This window comes from Theobroma cacao, chromosome 3, assembly GCF_000208745.1.
Source record: "Theobroma cacao cultivar B97-61/B2 chromosome 3, Criollo_cocoa_genome_V2, whole genome shotgun sequence".
Classification (NCBI taxonomy): Eukaryota; Viridiplantae; Streptophyta; class Magnoliopsida; order Malvales; family Malvaceae; genus Theobroma; species Theobroma cacao.
Genome location: NC_030852.1, coordinates 17,489,520 through 17,508,017, shown reverse-complemented (window position 1 = coordinate 17,508,017; position 18,498 = coordinate 17,489,520). Strand labels below are relative to the sequence as shown.

The following is an 18,498-nucleotide window of genomic DNA, read 5'->3' as shown; positions in this document are numbered from 1 at the left end:
CTATATATATATATATATATATATATATATATATATATATTCATTATTTATTTTCGTAGAGATAGATGACATTTGTATGAATATATATCAACAAAGGACGTATAATTGTGTCGCTATATACATATATTCATCATCTATTTTCGTAGAGATAGATAACATTTGTATGAATACATATCAACAAAGGACGTATAATTGTGTCACTATATACATATATTCATTATCTATTTCCGTAGAGATAGATGACATTTGTATGAATACATATCAACAAAGGACTTCACTGCGTGGAATCTTTCCAATAATCAAGCAGCCAATTCCTAGTTAGGATTTATTCTGGTACGTGACATTATCTCTCCCTCCACCACCCCATCCACTTTCAAGGCATCTATATCTAAATTACTATTGGATTCAAATTTTTTTCTTCTTACTTTATACTTTTAATGCATACAGTTTTAGATTATATATATAGAGATAGTTTGTTTTTTCGTCTTATCAATTTTATCCTCAATTTTTTAAAAATGAATCAATCAAAAATGTTGCATCCTAATTTAAAATTTGAAATTTGAAATTAAGAAATAATAGATTTTTTTTAAATGAAAAATTTGATGGAAATTATATCTTAAAATGAAAGAGTATTTAGCCTTTATCTTTTCCTTTTAACTTTGAATTTGTGGTAAAGAAGCAAGTATAAAATTTGGATGCGGAAAGCAAAGCCTAGGGAAAATATTTTATCGCTTGCACTAACAACTTGCTTCATAAGATTAGACAAAAGAAACTGCAAACAACTAATTAAGCTTCCCTCCTTTTTTCAAGATAATGAGGCCAACTGTTTTATGTTGATAGAAAATTCAAAGTAAACATCAGATAAGTTGTTGGTGTTTGGTTCCATTTTATCATGCAATCCATATGGATAACTACTCTATTCATTTAATTATCAACAATATAATAAAATAATAAAGATATTATTTATCCATTATATTATCGGGATTAATACTCGAACAAAAAATTTTACTTTTACCCACTCAAACACTCGTTAAGTTTTGTCATAAACTTGAAACCTTTTGACATTATTGTGTTCATAGTTCAAACCAATTTTCAGAAAGTCCATTTCTTGGGACTAAAGTATGATAATTAATATGCTAATTTTTATAGTATATTATCCCTGTTTTATTATAATAAAGAATACTTTTTAAAAAATAAAAATTATACCAATACTGAATTGATTCTAATTGTTTGATTCCGTGACAGAAATTCCACACTATCAACTTGTTTATGTCTAAGGCAAAATGAAGATGCATTTTTTCTTTATGTTAAATATATATAAAAGAAAGTGTCAATAACATGAGAGAATCAAACTAATAGTATCATAATTATAATCTAATAGAATTGTAATGGTATATAATTATGTTAAGACAACTCTTGAAAGTCAAGGTGATAGGGTAAATGTCAACTAGAGATGGGAAATTAAGTCTTAAAATTAATTAGCGGCTAAACAATGGTCTCCAATGACAATAAGCTAAAGTTTGTGTGCAATCAAGTAGATTGACTGATTTACTAGTAGGTGGAACAAATAGTTTTAATTTTAATGAAAAAAAATAATTTTTAAAAAATAAAATCAATTTAAAAGGACTCAAAAGCTCATATATTAATAAATTTCAGTATTAATATTTTGTTATGAATTTGTGGTAAATTCACGAGATTGAGTTGGTGTCATTTCTTATCCCAAATGAGTTAATATCTCTTTATCCCCGTTACATAATGAATAGTATAGATTGGCAAGCCTTGTGAAACAATGTACGTATTGTATATGATTTAATACAAAGGTAAAATACAACAAAAATACAGATCAAGAGAGAGAAAAGCGTGGGGACAAGGAGGGGCCTGAGGCCGCAGCGTCCCCAGAAGAATTTCCTTCTCAGCAGATTCTTTCTCTTCTTCTTTTTTTCCCCTCCACTCATCCCCTCCGTTTTTTTCCCATTCTTTTTCTTTTCCCTCATATTTATATCGAAATTCAATCGATCAATTGCAGCTTCAATTCAAACCCTAACTCCCTGTCTTTCTCTGCTTTCCAATCTCCTCATTTGGCATTTGCTTCCAGGTAAAATTTGTTTAGTGAAATCTTTTATGAACTTAATTTGTATAAGTTGTTATTCGGTAGATCCAGGTGAGGAAACTATGTTAATTTTATTTTTGGCTTTGGGATTTGTGTGCTTGGATTTAAACCATGAATTTCTTGCTTTTGTTTCTTTTTTTTTTTGGGTGACATTTTTAGTTTTAGATTGAATTGAGAAAAAGGTTTCTTTATTTTAATCTGAAAACTTGAAATTTAAATAAAACAATCAAGATGTTTGATATCTTAGGTGACAAAGTTTGCCCCTTTTGCTTCAATTAATAGTTGAATTCGCTTAGAGATGAAAGAAGAGTGAGTTTTTTTTCCTTGTATTGTTATTAATTTAAAAGCTATCTTTGTTTTCAGTGGTTGTTATCAAAGAAGATGCAAAGAATAATCAATTGGATTGTAAAAGCTCATTGCTTAGAAGGGTTTTTTTTTTTTTTTGGTTGTAGGTGGTGACAATGTCAACTCCTGCAAGGAAGAGGCTAATGAGAGATTTTAAGAGGTTGCAACAAGATCCACCGGCAGGTATCAGTGGAGCGCCTCAAGACAACAATATAATGCTTTGGAATGCAGTTATATTCGGGTTAGTTTGGGAAAAAAATGACCTTTTCTTTACTTTCAAGTTTGCTTAGAATATTTATTTTACCTCTTTTCATTTATCAGTATATTAAGTATGGTACGATAAGCTATTCTGGTTTCTTGTCTGATTTGGATTGCAGTCCAGATGATACTCCATGGGATGGAGGTGAGTAATCCTTGTGCCCAAACTTATACTTAAAGAACATGTACTGTGTTTTTTACCGCTTCAGATAGATGTGTATATAGGATCTCATGTTGTTTGTTACACATACTTTTAGATGACTTCATTACCGATGTGATAGATGGGTTTTTAATAATTATTTTGTATCTCCTCTGTGACCTTATGGCATATTCTTAATTCTTATTACAGAAATAAATTTCTAATGCAAAATGGTGTAGTTTTATTTTCTGGGGTGTGGTTGTTACTCCAACTTATGATGCTCTGACTCAGTACAGATGTGAGACACGGTTATGCGTCCAGCACAAATAGGTTTCACTTTGAGGAGTTGATGTAGAAGAAGGAGGGGAAAGAGATAGAAAATAGAAATTTAGAGGGAATCAGAAATAGATAGAAGCAATTTGGGAGGAACTGGGGATATCAGGGGAGAAACAGAAGAATAAGGGGAGACAAACATGAAGAATCAATGAAGGGATAAAATCTAAATAATTAATATCTCAAATATTCATTTTCCAAAACTTCCCTAAAACTAAAATAACATAGGTATTTATAACTGAACCAAAACCCTAATAAAATGCAAAATACCATATATGACCTTAAAACCCTAATAATTGAAAAAAATGTACTAATTAATATAAAATAACCAAATATATGTAAGATTACAGTCAAATTTGTAAGTACAAATATAAAGTCCTAGATAACTCAACTCCTTAACCAGCATAATTGCATCCACCATCATTCTCCCCTGGTTGGAGAAAACTCAACCTCGAGTTTTGAAAAATTGAAGTGGAAGAAATTTCCAGCAAGTCAATGTAATCTCATGAATCAGAGGAATAAAGTCAGCAAATGAAGAATCTTCACTAGACAGCACTTGAACAAACTCTTTAGTTGCCTGGACAGCCACAAGTTTAATTTCGAAAGCTGTAGATCCAGCACCCTCATTCTCCACATTTTCAACTTTAAGAAAATCATGTTCAAATAACTCAGCAGATGATACCTCATGCATCTCATCTCTTCAACAAGATTGCTCTTTTTGGCCTAAAACATAGGGGATGTGTCCACAACTTTAACATATTCAATATGTTTTTACTCAACTTCCTTTTTGACAGGTACAATAGTAATTGTAATAGGATCTTTCTTCTCAGACACATTTTAGGAACATGTTTGAGAAAATGAACTTGAAAAAGAATCAAAAGATTTTCGACTTTTTCCCGATTGATTAAATACTATTCCAAATTCATATTTTACGCTCATCAATTCTTCATATGTAAACTTTAATCTCCAATTTTCAAATATTTGTTTAGTATATAATCTTTGAAATTATGATATTCATAAAAGACTGAAGGATAAAGTTTCTCAAAGCCATATCTATCTCTCAAAGCAATCAACTCTTGTAAGTGCAAAGTAGCTTCATAAATATCTTCTTCCAACCTCTCAATTGGCTCCAAAGTAATTATGTTAGTTCAAATAATGATTTCTGAAATTGACCCGTTAAAATCTGACCTTTAGATGCTGAATCTTGGAAAACATGCATCAGAATTGGAATCAGGATGTCAAAATTAGCAAATCTGGAGGTTCTGAAAATTGGTGATGTGGCACAGTCAAAGCTGATGTGGTAGAAGACTGACAAGTGGCACTGACATGGCAGAATTCTGACTGGTGGTGCTGGCATCACAGAAGATGGACAAATGATGCTGAGGTGACAGGATGGTGTTTGTGAAGGTGGACAAATGATGTAGATCTTGTTCTTCCCTGATACCAATTGATGTAGAACAAGTAGGGGAAAGAGATAAACAATAGAAATTTAAAGGGAAAATAAGAAATAGATAGAAGCAATTAGGGAAGAACAGAGGCATAAGCGGAGAAAAACAAAAAGAATCAATAGAGGGAGAAAATGTCAATAATCAATATTTCCGATATTCATTGTTCAAAACCTTCTTAAAACGAAAATAACATAGGTATTTATAACTAAATGCAAAACCCTAATCAAATAAAAAAATATCAAATATAACCCTAAAACCAATAATTGAAAAATTAAAATACTAATTAATATAAAATAAATTAATAATCTACAATTGCCTAAATATATGTAAGCATCACAATCCAATCAGTAAATTCTAATATAAAGTCCTAGATACCTCAATCCCTCAACTAGCATAATTGCATTCTCCATGAGGAGCCTAATATGTGTCTTGACATGGGTATTTAGGAAAAATGAAGAGTGGAGCAACATAGCTGCTTTCTATATGGTGATTCTGATTTTCTTTTACTTTTTTCGTCTTTGTGCTTCCCAAGTGTATGCATTCAAACTATTAGCAGTAATGAATCTGTGCCATTGCCATAGGTTTCTAACACATGCTTCATTGAGACCAATCAGCAATGTTAAGCATAGATTGTGGTCTGGATGGCAGCATAGTAGTTAATATTACCGATCCCAATGGTGTACGGCTGTGTCATCATTAAAATGGCGAAAGGGTTTGTTTATTGCAAGTTTCCCCATGGATTTTTATTCTGAACATGCATGGTATCATTGTGTTTCAAGTACCTGTATGTTTTTCAAAGTAAAAGCAACAATGTAGTGATGACTGTACAGATTTGGGATTTGTGTTCATGTTTGCTTTTCTTTTCTTTTTTAAATTTGGAATGCTGTTTCTGCCAAGGCTATGACAGTGCTTGTAATGGGGCACTCTCTGTCGCTAGTCTTGATATGAGATAGGTGGAAGTAGTTTGATCAGGAAAAAATGATAACTTTAGCTGAAAAATCATTTCCCTGTTAATTTTTCACTCACGGTCTTCTGCTGAGGTGAAAATAAAGGGATCAGATAATAGCATCAACATTTGTTGAAGGTTTAGTGGGAAGCTGGAAGGTGATGAGGGTCTTTTTTGTTAATTTACATCTGGAGGCTTTCCCTTTAGCAGTATTACGATGACTGCAAAATCTAGTTGGAGAAGGCTGGGCAACTTGTTTGTTTATAACAGATGATTTGAACCACAGACCAGTGGCATTCTATTATTGAGTGATTGCATCTTGAGTGTTTAATAATCCTAATGTAATTTTAACACTCTTTGGACCTAAGTGAAATGATGTATCTTTTTGAGTTCTTCAGGCACGTTCAAGTTGACTCTTCAATTCACTGAGGATTATCCAAACAAGCCTCCAACAGTGAGATTTGTTTCCCGAATGTTTCATCCAAATAGTAAGTTCTAATTGGAACTATTCTAATATTTTTCTTCAATAACAGTCAATATTGTTCCATTTATGGTTTCTGACTTAAACCTTTTCAACCTTTTTAGTTTATGCCGATGGAAGTATTTGTTTGGACATTTTACAGAACCAGTGGAGTCCTATATATGATGTAGCAGCTATTCTCACATCCATTCAGGTATAGTGGAAAACCTATTCACAGTATGGATATAATTGTCATTCATCTATTATTATGAGACTATTGAAGGAAGAAGCGCTACTGCATAAATCATTTAAAATGAAAAACTCATTTGAAGCAGGAGCATGCTTGCTGCCTTTGCTGCTTTCCTATTTTTAGATAAGATGAAGATGATGAAATTTGTTTATAAAGCTAAATGTTTTTGTTTTTCATATGTTCATATTTTCGGATGAGAAATTTTGGAGGATTCAGAATCAATTCATCACTTAGGATCCATGAAATTTACCACACCAGTTTTGAAACAGACTTATAACGCCTGTTGTATGATTAAAGTTTTAATAGTTGAAAGAACAATAATTAACAGCTACCAATCTATCATAATAATATATTAGATTAATATTTTTTATTAAACCAATGAGCTTAAATTCAATTTTGTGATAAAAAAAACCTTTACACAATAAATCAAGTATAAAAATTGTTTCACCATGAGCCTGAATGCCCTGGTTTTGGTTCCTTAAATGCAATCAGGTTTACTCCTGTTGCTGCAGTCAATCCTTGTGTTGTTTAATTATTTTTTTACTGGAACATATGTTGTGTAATTTTTGTAGATTCTTCGGAGCTTTTTGAAGCTTCCAACTGCCCATTTAACATTTTTATGAAATTAATATCCTAAACCTATGTGAGAGAAAGAAACGGAATAGAAGAAACCAAGTTTGTCCTCTTTGTAGGAGGACAGTGGTGATTTGTAAAGTTCTGGTGTGCAAGAAGCAAGCTTTTCCTGGCAAATCAATATTCAGATACATGACAGTATATGCAATTGATGCTGGATTGGATTATTATATCTCAATTCTCAAACTTGCCCTGTCTTGAGGGCTTAAATTCTAGCTATGTGGGATGCAGCAAAAGTTGTTTGCATTATATAGCATTTTCCTTCTTTTTCCCCTACATTTCTTTTCTTTCAGCCAAGATTAGTTCTGGTTTAATAGTTTTTTTTTTTTATTTGGACAAATAATTGTTTGAACTGGTGATCTTGAGTAAGGGATTCAATATTTACTCTGTGGTTCTGCATAAGCTTAGAACGAAATGGTGCTTCTTTAATTTTTCATTTACATTCATTAAAATAGGTGAATTTATCTGTGTTTGTGTCTTTGTGTGTGTGTGTGTGTGTGTTATGAACTACATGATTGAAACCATCATTCCTTTATTGCAGTCATTGCTGTGTGATCCCAACCCAAACTCACCTGCGAACTCAGAAGCTGCTAGGATGTTTAGTGAGAACAAGCGTGAGTACAACCGAAGAGTAAGGGAGATTGTGGAGCAGAGCTGGACAGCAGACTAACTCCATGCAGTAGTGGGGCAGTGGGGTTTTAAGGTTTGATGTTATGGTAGAATTGCTGTCGGGACCCATCAACTTTATCCTGTACCCCCACTCATTTTCCCTTTAGAAATGGATGTTAGGGGTATTTGATCGACATCATGCTCAAGACATTTTGCTTCGTGTGTCTTTAAGCTTGTGTAAAGTAGCATTTATGTATCTATTTGCATTGAACCATCATGAACTTTATGCTTCTATATAAATGTCTGGTTGATTTCGTCCCAAATGCAAGCATTCTACTTATTTTGGCATTTTTAGTTGGGAGAGAAGCATGATGCTTAGCGAGCTTATTGATTGTCATAGGCAATAGTTGCAGACTAACTGCCATATTTTTATTGTGGGGCTGGATGCTCACATAGCAGTTATTTGTAGTAGTCACGAGAAAAGTATGAGAGGTGCATATTCCTTTTCTCGCATACACGGAAGGTAAATGAGTAAATGAGAGGTAAAGCACTTTATTTGTATCACATGTTACTTTACCTGATGCCTATAGTGTGCTGCTGCTTAGAAAATGATGTTAGGGTTACATGTTTGATAAATAGATTCAGCAATTCGTGCTAATCTAAAGGAGATATGGTTTTTGATAGGACGAATTCCAGGATAGGGTCATCTTCTGCAACTCTTCTCACATGCTATATATGTTTATCAGAGTTCAGTTCATGGATGATAATTGGACAATGAAGAGGAGTATCTTTTGGTCAAACCAAGTAGTACCCATTCAGAGGGTTCAATTCCCTCAGGACTTTCGGATGGTGTACCCAAATCGTATTTTTAGGAGTTGCGGCTGCAGCTGATATTAGATGCGGAAATGAATTGTTTGTACCAGAAAAATAGGAAAAATTTAAAAGCAAACAGACGATGATGTGAGATGATAACACATGAAACATAATCCAAGAAAACAGGTCGCTACTTTTAATACCGGGGTTCGTCACCGCAAATTATAACAGAATGGATAATCATAATACGACGTAGTTTCACTCTGTTATGAACAAAGTAGTAACAAGCAAGTCATATAAAGACCAGAGGGAACAAAATAAGGCAGGGAGGTTGGCTCAAAGCCGAGACGGGAAAGACAAAAAAAAAAAAGAGAGGAAGAGAAAAAAGGCGATGGTGTTAAACAGCTCGGTGGTGGTGACAGTAGCCAACGTGTCAGCAAACGTATGCCAATACATAGCCTGTAACCCAGAGCGCTTAAGCAGCGACCAAGTCTTGCATCTCCTCTGCCTTCCGCTCCGTCATCTTTGCCGCCTTGCAGACTCTTTATGGCTCTACCTATGCTTTGATCCTCCCCATCACCCTCTCTCTGATTCCAGCGACGACGATGCCTCTCACTCCGATTGAAATTCCGTCCACACTGGGTTCGTTTTCTTCTTCTACTATGTATTCCTCCTGTAATTCTTTCTCTCTCATTCATAGCTAATTCTTTTTTCTTCTAGTCTTTTATGTTATTATTACTGTTGGCCTGGGCACTCGTTTCGTGTAAATTTTGGGACTGAATTATTGCTAAATCGAAAATCTCAGATGCCGTTGGCTTAATTAATGGGTTTGTTTTGTATCCTTTCGTTTTAGGTTAATGGGGTTGACTTGGATCTTTTGTCCTCGTGGGACTTGGATAGTTACTGCTTGCCAATGGATCATGGTAATAATTCTGACGTGCCTTGAACAGATTCAGATCAAACAAGCTCTTGTGTCAATCATATCCTTGAAAATATTAGTAACATTAAGAAAACAACAAATAAGTTGGAATGATTTGATGCAATTTTGTATCCCAAGTCATTGTATAATACTAGACACAAACAATCCCAGTTTAAAGCAACAACCCAAGAAAAACACAGGAGGTCTTGACTTCACACCAGATTGGAACACTTCACTTTAATTTAACCCCTATACATATGAAATCACAACCACAATTGACAAAAAAGAACCCAGCTGAGGATGGAAACAAATATGGTTCAGCATATTTGCGCACCACACTACCTACATCTCTTCAGTCGCGCTGATTTCTTCTGTCAAAGGAGCATCCTGTAAAGGAAGGAGATCAATAGTCAGTAGCATGTGAAGGTAGAAATCAGGCATCATTATCACTGCCCTCCAAACTTGTTCAAACCTTGCAAATTTGGGGCTATAACAACATTAAAGAGTGTAGGGCAGTATGCTCAATATATTAGTCTGTTCCGATAAGAACTCTTACCATATTTTCTTTGTCCTCTTCAACAGTCTCAGCTGCAGCCGTAGGGCTAACTTGATCTGTAAATAAAATTGCAAATGCATAAGTCATGCACCCAAAGGCACAGATGCTAAACATGAAATTTATCTGCAGACTTGCCTTCTTCGTTAGCTGATTTGATCCCAGGTCTCTTAGCCCTGTCCCTCCCTTTAACAGGCTCTTGCCTGGTTGTCTTCTGAGTTTTCTTCTGTACCGTACGACTCCCAGTGTCAGAAACAGACCTTGAATTTGAACTGTTCTTACTCAAAGCCCTATTCCTGGTTACAGGATTATTCTTTGGGGTAGCCTTTTTTGCTGATTCGGCAACTGATGATGCTTGAGCAGCATCAGTATTCAAGGACTTGGGTTTCAGTTTCCTAGATACCACTACAGAAGAAACGCTGTGAACCTCGTCATCAGATGACCGAGTCCCCTCCTCAGGCAATTGAGAACAGGTTTCGGACACCTGTGGCTGATCTGAGTTTTCTGAAACATTATAGCTTTTTAGTAGTTCCATTATAGCTTCATCATTTTCACCAAGATTATGGCGACCTAAATAGGATCTAAGCTCATCACGCATTCTCTGAAGAGGCTGGATTCGGAGTTACAATGAGCAAGAGAGAATACAGAGATAGGTTAGAATTCAATCCAAAGAACTTTTATTGCATCTCCAAATAGACAAAAGTAAACAATAAATCTAATATATTAAAGTGCATAAGCCACTATGATTATATATTTATATGTGCGACCAGAGAAATTTATAACAATAGCTAAGGATGTAGGCTGAAAAATAAAATTAGAAACATGATAAATAACAAAAGCCCAAAAAAAAAAATAGAAATAGTTGAATCAGAAGAACAGAATACAAAAGATGATGCAATAATTTCAGCAAGAACTTTGACGCAGCAAACCAACAAACCCCAAATTCATAGCACAAGCATGCAAAGTGAACTGATGAAAGCATATGAATTAGCATACCTCACAACCAGCTTCTAAGGCAAGCTTGAAAAACCCAAGTGAGACTGAGTGCTTAGAAGCTGATTCAGAGAGCTTAATCTGCGACAGCCAATATGAAGCTGATGACAGCACACTGAACCTCCTTCGAGTTGCTGATCTAGAAGCGTCAGAAAGAGGTGTGTCGCTTTTGCCCTGAACATTGGTAGATTTCTTGGCTCTAGCCTCAGAGATAGGAGTGACTGTCCCAACAAATTTTGGCGATGGAGTGACAGTGGATTTGGTTGGGATAGAGAGCCTTCTGGGCGGCTTAGCAGATTTCTCCTTGGAAAGATCAAGAACACCCACACTCTTACTTACACTTGGTGTTGCTCTCCCCCTAAGAATGCCATACAAATAAAGCCCGAAACAATTTATCACTTGGAAGGTATAAAAATAAAATAGTAGCGATTGCCAGTAACAGTAACTACTAACTAATTGCCAATTGTAGAGACTATTAAGTAACTGCAGACAACATAACATAGTGCCATTCAATGATAAATGGGTAATGAACTTATTTTTTATACATAAAAAATTAATGCGAATGGCAATGGTAGTTATCATCAAGTATATAGGCAAGTCTGTCCCGTCTTTCAATCCCTAGAAAAAAGGCAATTAATAAACCTAGAAGCCAGATTGAATCACAGAATAGAAACTTTTGTATTTTTCAAAGGAAAAGATTACAAACTTATTTTACAAAACCCATATTCAATATTAACTTTCTTTCTTGATTTCACCAAACATATCAAGTTATTTCGCACCTAACCCTTCTTTTCTTTGCATGAAATTTTAATGGCATATTAAACCTGGAAGTGCGACATAGAATTCTACAGGGATGAAACTGAGAATTATAGAATTTGAATACCTTCTGGATGAAGAAGAATTGGACAAATCACCCGCCAGAGGCTTCTCCTCCTTTGATTTCATCGAGGATCGAAGAGGATACCGTAGCTTAGACTTCCCTGCACTCCCTGAAATATTCCCAAAAAAACAAAAGAATTAAAATCCATAAAAAAAAAAAACACCTTTAAAAGCCGAAGAAAACCTAAAGAAACTGAGGCAGAAATGAACCAGCACAAGGAGCAGAAGGTGGTTGCTCTTTGACAGGCTCCTCCATGATCGATTTGTCTCTTAGAAGATTTTTCTCAAACAGAAATTCTTGAATTCTTGGTTTTCTAAGGCACAAAGAAGCCCAGAATCGGATTTTATAAGGAATGTTTTTTCCCTTTCTTTTAACCTTAAAGATGGTTCACTGCTGTCTTTTTGACTCTCCTCTTTCGAGCGGGAAAATTTAAGTAACCAGAAAAACATTAAAACAAAATTAAAAAAAACCTTTAAAATTTTCGAAACATCGCCGGTCAACCACTCCCTGGGATCCTATCTGTACCTACTCGCTCTATTTTTTCGACACCTGTCCCTTTCCAGGCTCCTCGTCCGATAATATGAGAAAACCGCTGTTCCAACGGCAGTTTTAGAACACAGGTGGCAATGACACAAGGAGAGTAACATTTGTCAGCAGCATTGAGAGTGGGGTTAGAGTGAGGATGATGAGTGATCGTAGGGGGTTCTTTGAACGGCAGGGGCCAGGGGGAGCTGGAAATGGGACCCACGCGCCACACCCAAACAGGGGAAAGGATACGATCTCAAATTCGAATTTCGAAATTCAAAAGTAAAACAACCACGAGGCCGTGTTGGCAAACCGCTATGAACGGTTAAGATGGGATGTTAATCTTAATATTTTTTGTGGGTCCAATCCTCAGACTTTTGTCTTCACTCTGCATGGGCACCAGACATGTTTTTGTGTGGCCCATGTAGGCCCAACTTTCTTTAATGCTTGTTGGGCTTAGGGTTTGGGGTTTGGTCTCATAGCTTCAGGCATCGACACAAAACACTTTCGGTGAAACTTATCAACAAATTACCAAGTTGTCGAATGGAATATGATCTTCACTATAATCGATAGTTATAATATCTACAAAAAAACTCTAAAACTACTTTAAAATATTTAAATAACTCATTTTTCTTTTATTACGTTCAATTAAAGTTTTTGGATGATATTTGATATGTTGTATGTTACATTCTAAATAAACATAATCACGTTACATCGATTGTTTTGTCTAAAACACAGGATAAAGTCTTCTTATTGTAATGTAATTACAATGGGCAAAGAGAATGCCATTCCCTTCTATTACTAGGGGAAAGTAAGTTTCCTTTTGCAAAGAAAAAAATTTTTTTTTCCCAAATTGTCTTGACCCTCATTGGCCTTATTCCTTTCAAATCAAACATAATAATCTTCCAAATAATTGCATTCCCTACAATCACCATTTTCCTATCTATTATCAAATGTTGCAATGTTAATAGAGTACCAAACACCCTTTTATACTTTAATTTTGAGTCCAATAAACCTTTACCACTAATCATTAATTGACTAATGTTAATCAAAATATTATTTATTATTTTATGTCATATGATATTGATATAACATGTCAAAGTAGCATAATGACATATTAAGTGACATTTTTCACCTTTTCACTTTAGTATCATGTGAGTATTAAAATGGTAAATTATATTTTGATTAATGATAATTAATCAAGTTATATGAACCTACCTATTTACTTTAAAATAAAAATACAAAAACTTAATTGAATTTTATAAAAACCAATGACTATTTTTAAATAAGTCATTCTTTTATTAATACGTTCAATCAAACTTAATGGTAAAGTCTTCCCATTGTAATGACATTACAATGGGCAAAGGGAATGTTATTCCCTTCCATCACTAGGGGAAAGCAAGTTTCCTTTTGCAAAGGGAAATTTTTTTTTCCCCAAATTTTCCTAACCTTCTTTAGCCTTATTCTTTTCAAATCAAATATTATAAAGTAATGTTCCTAATAATCACATTCCCTACAATCACCACTTTCTCATGTATTACCAAATGTTGCAACGTTAATGAAGTACCAAATGCCCCTTTACACTTTAATTTTAAACCCAATAAACCGTTATTAGTAATAATTAACTAATTAATATTAATCAAAATATTATTTATCATTCTATGTTATGTGATATTGATGTAGTATGCTGAAGTAGCATAATGACATGTCAAGTGATATTTTTTACCTTTCACATCAGCATCATGTGAGTATTAAATGACAAGTGATATTTCGATTAATAATAATTAATCAAGTATTAGTCATATGGGTCTACCTATTTACCTTAAAATAAAAATATAAAAACTTGATTGAATTTTATAAAAAACAATGACTATTTTTAAAATTTTTAAATAATTCAGAGACTTTTTCAAGTATTATATCCTAAACAAAATAATGAACTCATAAAGATTCCTTTACATTTACCTATTGAAATTTCACTCATTTCAACCACTACTCCGATGTTAAAAGATGCTCATAAGATGCACGACTACGAGATTCGAATTTTATACAATTCGATTCATTGCTTGTTGAATCTCTTCAAATTTCACTCATTTCAACCTCTAAAGCAATGTTTGAAGACGTCCACAACTACTGACAGATAATCACTTTCGTTTTTACATTATATGTTTTTTGTATAAAATAATAAATAATACAAATATCAATTAAACAAAGCTTTTGGTTATTTTTAATTGCATAACAATAAACCTATTTGAGTTAGAAGTGAGATAGCTTTGAAATGGATGGAAACAGGTAAACATGTGAAGCAACTAAAAACAGCATTTGAATGATTTGGCTCTGTAGAAAATGACAGATACTGAGTGGGCCAAAAGTTGTTAAAAGTTTTTGGTTCCTTTCTGCCCAAAGGATGGTTTGATGTATGAGCCAAGTAATGAGCAATTTTATAAACCAATCTCAGATAATTGAAAAATGGCAACATCTAACAAGTTCATGATAACCAATGTTTGTTGAAGAGCCCACACTACCTAACTCATCAAAACCTTTACCTGCTGTCGCTGCACAGAGTTCTTATTTGCACAGTTATGTCAATATCCATCAATATTAGTATTTTAACTCCATTTGGTTGGTAGATACTCGAGGCCAACCAAAAACCAGAGCAACCTAAACAGTATTGACACTTTGTAATTAATGGCCGCCTATAAGGGTATAGAGGGAAAAAAAATTCATAAATCATTGTCAAATAACCAAAACAAAATAAAATGGAAAAACCTCAACCCCATCTTTTCCATCATTTTAACTCTCCTTTGCCCATTGCTTTTTGCTTACCTACTTTTATTTATTTATATTATGAATATTTATGTACTTATATTTTGGCCATGATGTCAATATTGGACATTAATCAATTTTCTTATATTCTTTTAGCAGTGAGAATCATTTATCACCTTCTCAGTACCCTTAATCCCATAATGTAACATTGAAAACTTATACTTAGGAAATACAAAAGTTTAAGAAAATTCTTGAATTATTTAAAAAAATTTAAATAATTTTTTATTCTTTTATTACGTTCAATCAAGATTATATATTTTTATTTTAAATTAAATAAGTTTTTAAAACTAACAATTGATTAATTATCATTAGTCAAAATATCATTTGTCATTTTTCTACTCATGTGACGTTAATGTGAAAGGTAAAAATGCTGTATAGTTATACCACCATATCATGTCATTATCTATTTATGACATATTAATATCACGTAACATAAATATGATGAGGGACATTTTGACGAATAATAATTAGATAACTATAAGTCATAATAATGACTTATTTATCTCAAAATAAAAATATAAGTATTTGATTAACTGTAATAAAAAAATAAAAATTTTATTAAAAATTTTTAGATAGTTCAAAAAAATTGTTTATACATTATGCATATTAAAAATGCTGTTCAATGGGGTGAGACTTTGAAGTGTTAATAGCCTCACACATCTATTAAAAAAAAATAAAATGTGCTACCATTTGGGAAACATCTTTCCAATGGTAAAAGGTGTAGTATTTAGTAGTGTGCTTATATGATTCATCAACAACTTGAGGGTTAACTTTTCTGAACGTGGTTGCTTATGTATTTGAATGAAGTACTATGGAGAAGGTGAGGTGTATTATCCGAAGGAGTGGTGGGATATTGACTTGTGAAGCTAAGGGCTTACTAAGATTATTAATTACGCTTGCTAAGTTTGTTAATGATAATAATTGAGGTTGTACAAGTCACAAGGTTAGATTCACCCATCAGATTGTATTAAATCCAAAGAAAAGGTTGGCCAGTTAATGAAGAAGAAAGAAAAGCACAAAAATGGAATGAAATTGGAAGGAAGATACTTAGGCAAATATCTATACCATATATTATATAAAAATGGTCTCCAAGGGAATTATTGATTGACATGTGAGAAGTTTTTTGCTCACCCCATGACAGCTAATAACCCCTTTTTGGGAATAATTTTTTTAATTTTATAATAATAAATAATTATATATATATATATATATCTATATACACTATGTATTAAAATTAACTCAACTGATATTTTTGGACTTGACAAATTTTTTAATCTCAACCTAAGGCATTGTGTTGAGTTTTTTCTTGTGGATTATTATTAATAATATCGGATTTACTTTGGAGTTTTTATTTGTTGGTTTTTAGTAGTTATAGACCCATTGGATCTTTATCTTTATAATTGTTATTTTTGTGTTAAACTTTATAATATGCCCCAAACGCATAACACAAGCTACACCCTAATAATATTATTATTTTTGTCTCTTTATTTTAAATTTGTACCGTTTAACATGTCCTTAATAGAAAAAGAAACTATGGAAGTCACCCAAGAAACTCCATGACCAACAAAAGACAACAACTGTCCGCAAGAATTTTTAGGCAACCTACTTGCGAGTCGCCTACCTCCCTGGACGAAACCAGTGGTATGATTGTGCATTGCCCTGGAACATTGAACAACTTATTACAACTTGTAATTCAAAATTTATGACCCCCGTGGTCTTTATTTATTTATTTGTTTGTTATTATTTTTTGAGAAAGAAAGATTTGAATTCTGCTTTTTTGAATAAAGAGATTATGTATCAATTTTTAAATTATATATTTTGAATACTCATTAGGAGATTTTGCTACCACATGAAGTGAGTTTCAGATTATATGGTATGATTAAAACGAGATATAATTATATCTCGTGGCCCTTTTCTTTCTCTCTACTTCTTTTGGAAAATAATGAGTCAAATTGTTCCTCAAGAATTCTGACTTTGGAAGAATGATTGCTCCTATATAAAAATAAAATAAAATAATCGTTGCTTAGAATATGCTTATATTTTTTAAATGGGTAAATTATCCCACCTCCATAGAGTTTCACTCTAATTCATCTTAGGTCTATTAGTATTCAAAATAGATATTGTGAAACTTTGACTTTGTTAGTATGAGCTCTGCAAGCCCATCTTTGATTGTATGGGAATTACATTTTGAGTTATTCATGTATGACATTTTATTAATTTATAATAATTATAAGGTAGTTCTTTACCCATAAGTTGTGATTTAATTACTTTTTGTACTTATGTAGATAAAGCCCATGGAACTATATATGCCTTGCAAAGGAATTATATTGGGATACATTTATGAAATCCTTACGCATCAAAGCATTGTTCTTAAAAGTTCATGATTATTGTATTATTGAGACAAGGCCATCAATAATGCTCAAAGATCGACATATGCTATGTTCTTTACTTGTGAAGTAAGCAAATGCTCTCATAGGCTGAGGTACAGAGATACTTGAAACTAACCTGTAGGTGTTTGCCATAGGAGAGCTAGTTCACTAAACATAACTCGCCATGAGAAGTGCATTTGGTATCTCACTCAAGTGTCTATGCAATACTTCTCATATGTCAGTTGTGTAACTACTCTCTAAACTTGAGACACCAGGTTATCTTGTATGTGGAGTACTATGATTTGATTTCATCCCTACTGGTGCCTAACTAAGGATACCAAAACAAGATGTTTTTGGGTATCGTATGAAGCATATGAAGGTAAATGAGTAGTTAAGATAAGAATCATCACCCCAAGTGATTTAAGGGGAAATATCTCGTTAGTTCTTGGTTAACATTAGCTTAATCAAATCCTTGGCCAAGGTGATTAGGAGATTATGAAATGAGTTTCATAAGTCTCCATAAAACTAATGATTTAACTGCAGGAACCAATATAGAGGCCAATAAGAATAGGCACTGCATCAAGCTCTTATTATCTTTGAGATATATGATGAGGGAATGAGTTACACTGATAAATTGTACACTAAAAGGTTGTCAAAAAATCCTTCGACTCTCCTAACAATTGGATGACTATGATGCATTGCTAGATGCCAATCTTGATCTATGAAATTGAATTAGTTAATTGAAAATTGAATATGATTCATTTAAATTAATTAATTAATAAAATTATAATTAAATTTCATTGCCAACATGTTAGGAGCCTAATAGGTCACACACAAAGGTTGCAATTTGGATTAAATTAAGAGTGTGATGATTTAAGTTAGACTTAAATCAAATTCTAGGTTTTTAACTATTAAGGACCTAATTAAAAGAGTTTAATTAGGTCTTAATTAAATATTACAATTGTTATAGTATTAAGGACTTATTTTGAAAATTTTAGTAAGTCTATTAATAAAATTCAACCTAGATATAAATATCATATTATAGTCTGTCACGACCCGGAACTCCCCATCGAGCCCGTGACAACCGCCGTG

At 33.2% G+C, this 18,498-nt stretch overlaps 2 protein-coding genes across 2 annotated transcripts; one reads left to right on the top strand and one right to left on the bottom strand.

The window, feature by feature from the left end:
* LOC18604625 (ubiquitin-conjugating enzyme E2 2) lies at positions 1,821-7,867 on the top strand. The gene is made up of 6 exons (XM_007037199.2): positions 1,821-2,095; positions 2,563-2,696; positions 2,833-2,858; positions 5,978-6,067; positions 6,165-6,253; positions 7,464-7,867. Exons 2-6 carry the CDS (start codon positions 2,572-2,574, stop codon positions 7,590-7,592), a joined length of 459 nt encoding a protein of 152 aa, XP_007037261.1. The 5' UTR covers positions 1,821-2,095; positions 2,563-2,571; the 3' UTR covers positions 7,593-7,867.
* On the bottom strand, positions 9,304-12,081 carry LOC18604623. Its single transcript, XM_018117873.1, has 6 exons — positions 11,899-12,081; positions 11,693-11,798; positions 10,813-11,167; positions 9,955-10,426; positions 9,820-9,875; positions 9,304-9,650 (listed from the first exon to the last, which is right to left on the bottom strand). Exons 1-6 carry the CDS (start codon positions 11,942-11,944, stop codon positions 9,606-9,608), a joined length of 1,080 nt encoding a protein of 359 aa, XP_017973362.1. The 5' UTR covers positions 11,945-12,081; the 3' UTR covers positions 9,304-9,605.

What these genes read in the sequence shown, in the direction of transcription:
- LOC18604625 (XM_007037199.2), top strand. Translation starts at nt 2,572, where the DNA reads ATGTCAACTCCTGCAAGGAAGAGGCTAATGAGAGATTTTAAGAGGTTG. An exon ending in TGATACTCCATGGGATGGAG is followed by an intron (nt 2,859 to 5,977) that starts GTGAGTAATCCT and finishes TGAGTTCTTCAG; the next exon opens with GCACGTTCAAGTTGACTCTT. An exon ending in CCGAATGTTTCATCCAAATA is followed by an intron (nt 6,068 to 6,164) that starts GTAAGTTCTAAT and finishes CAACCTTTTTAG; the next exon opens with TTTATGCCGATGGAAGTATT.
- LOC18604623 (XM_018117873.1), bottom strand. Translation starts at nt 11,944, where the DNA reads ATGGAGGAGCCTGTCAAAGAGCAACCACCTTCTGCTCCTTGTGCTG. An exon ending in ACCTTCTGCTCCTTGTGCTG is followed by an intron (nt 11,799 to 11,898) that starts GTTCATTTCTGC and finishes GGAATATTTCAG; the next exon opens with GGAGTGCAGGGAAGTCTAAG. An exon ending in CCTTAGAAGCTGGTTGTGAG is followed by an intron (nt 10,427 to 10,812) that starts GTATGCTAATTC and finishes CTCCGAATCCAG; the next exon opens with CCTCTTCAGAGAATGCGTGA.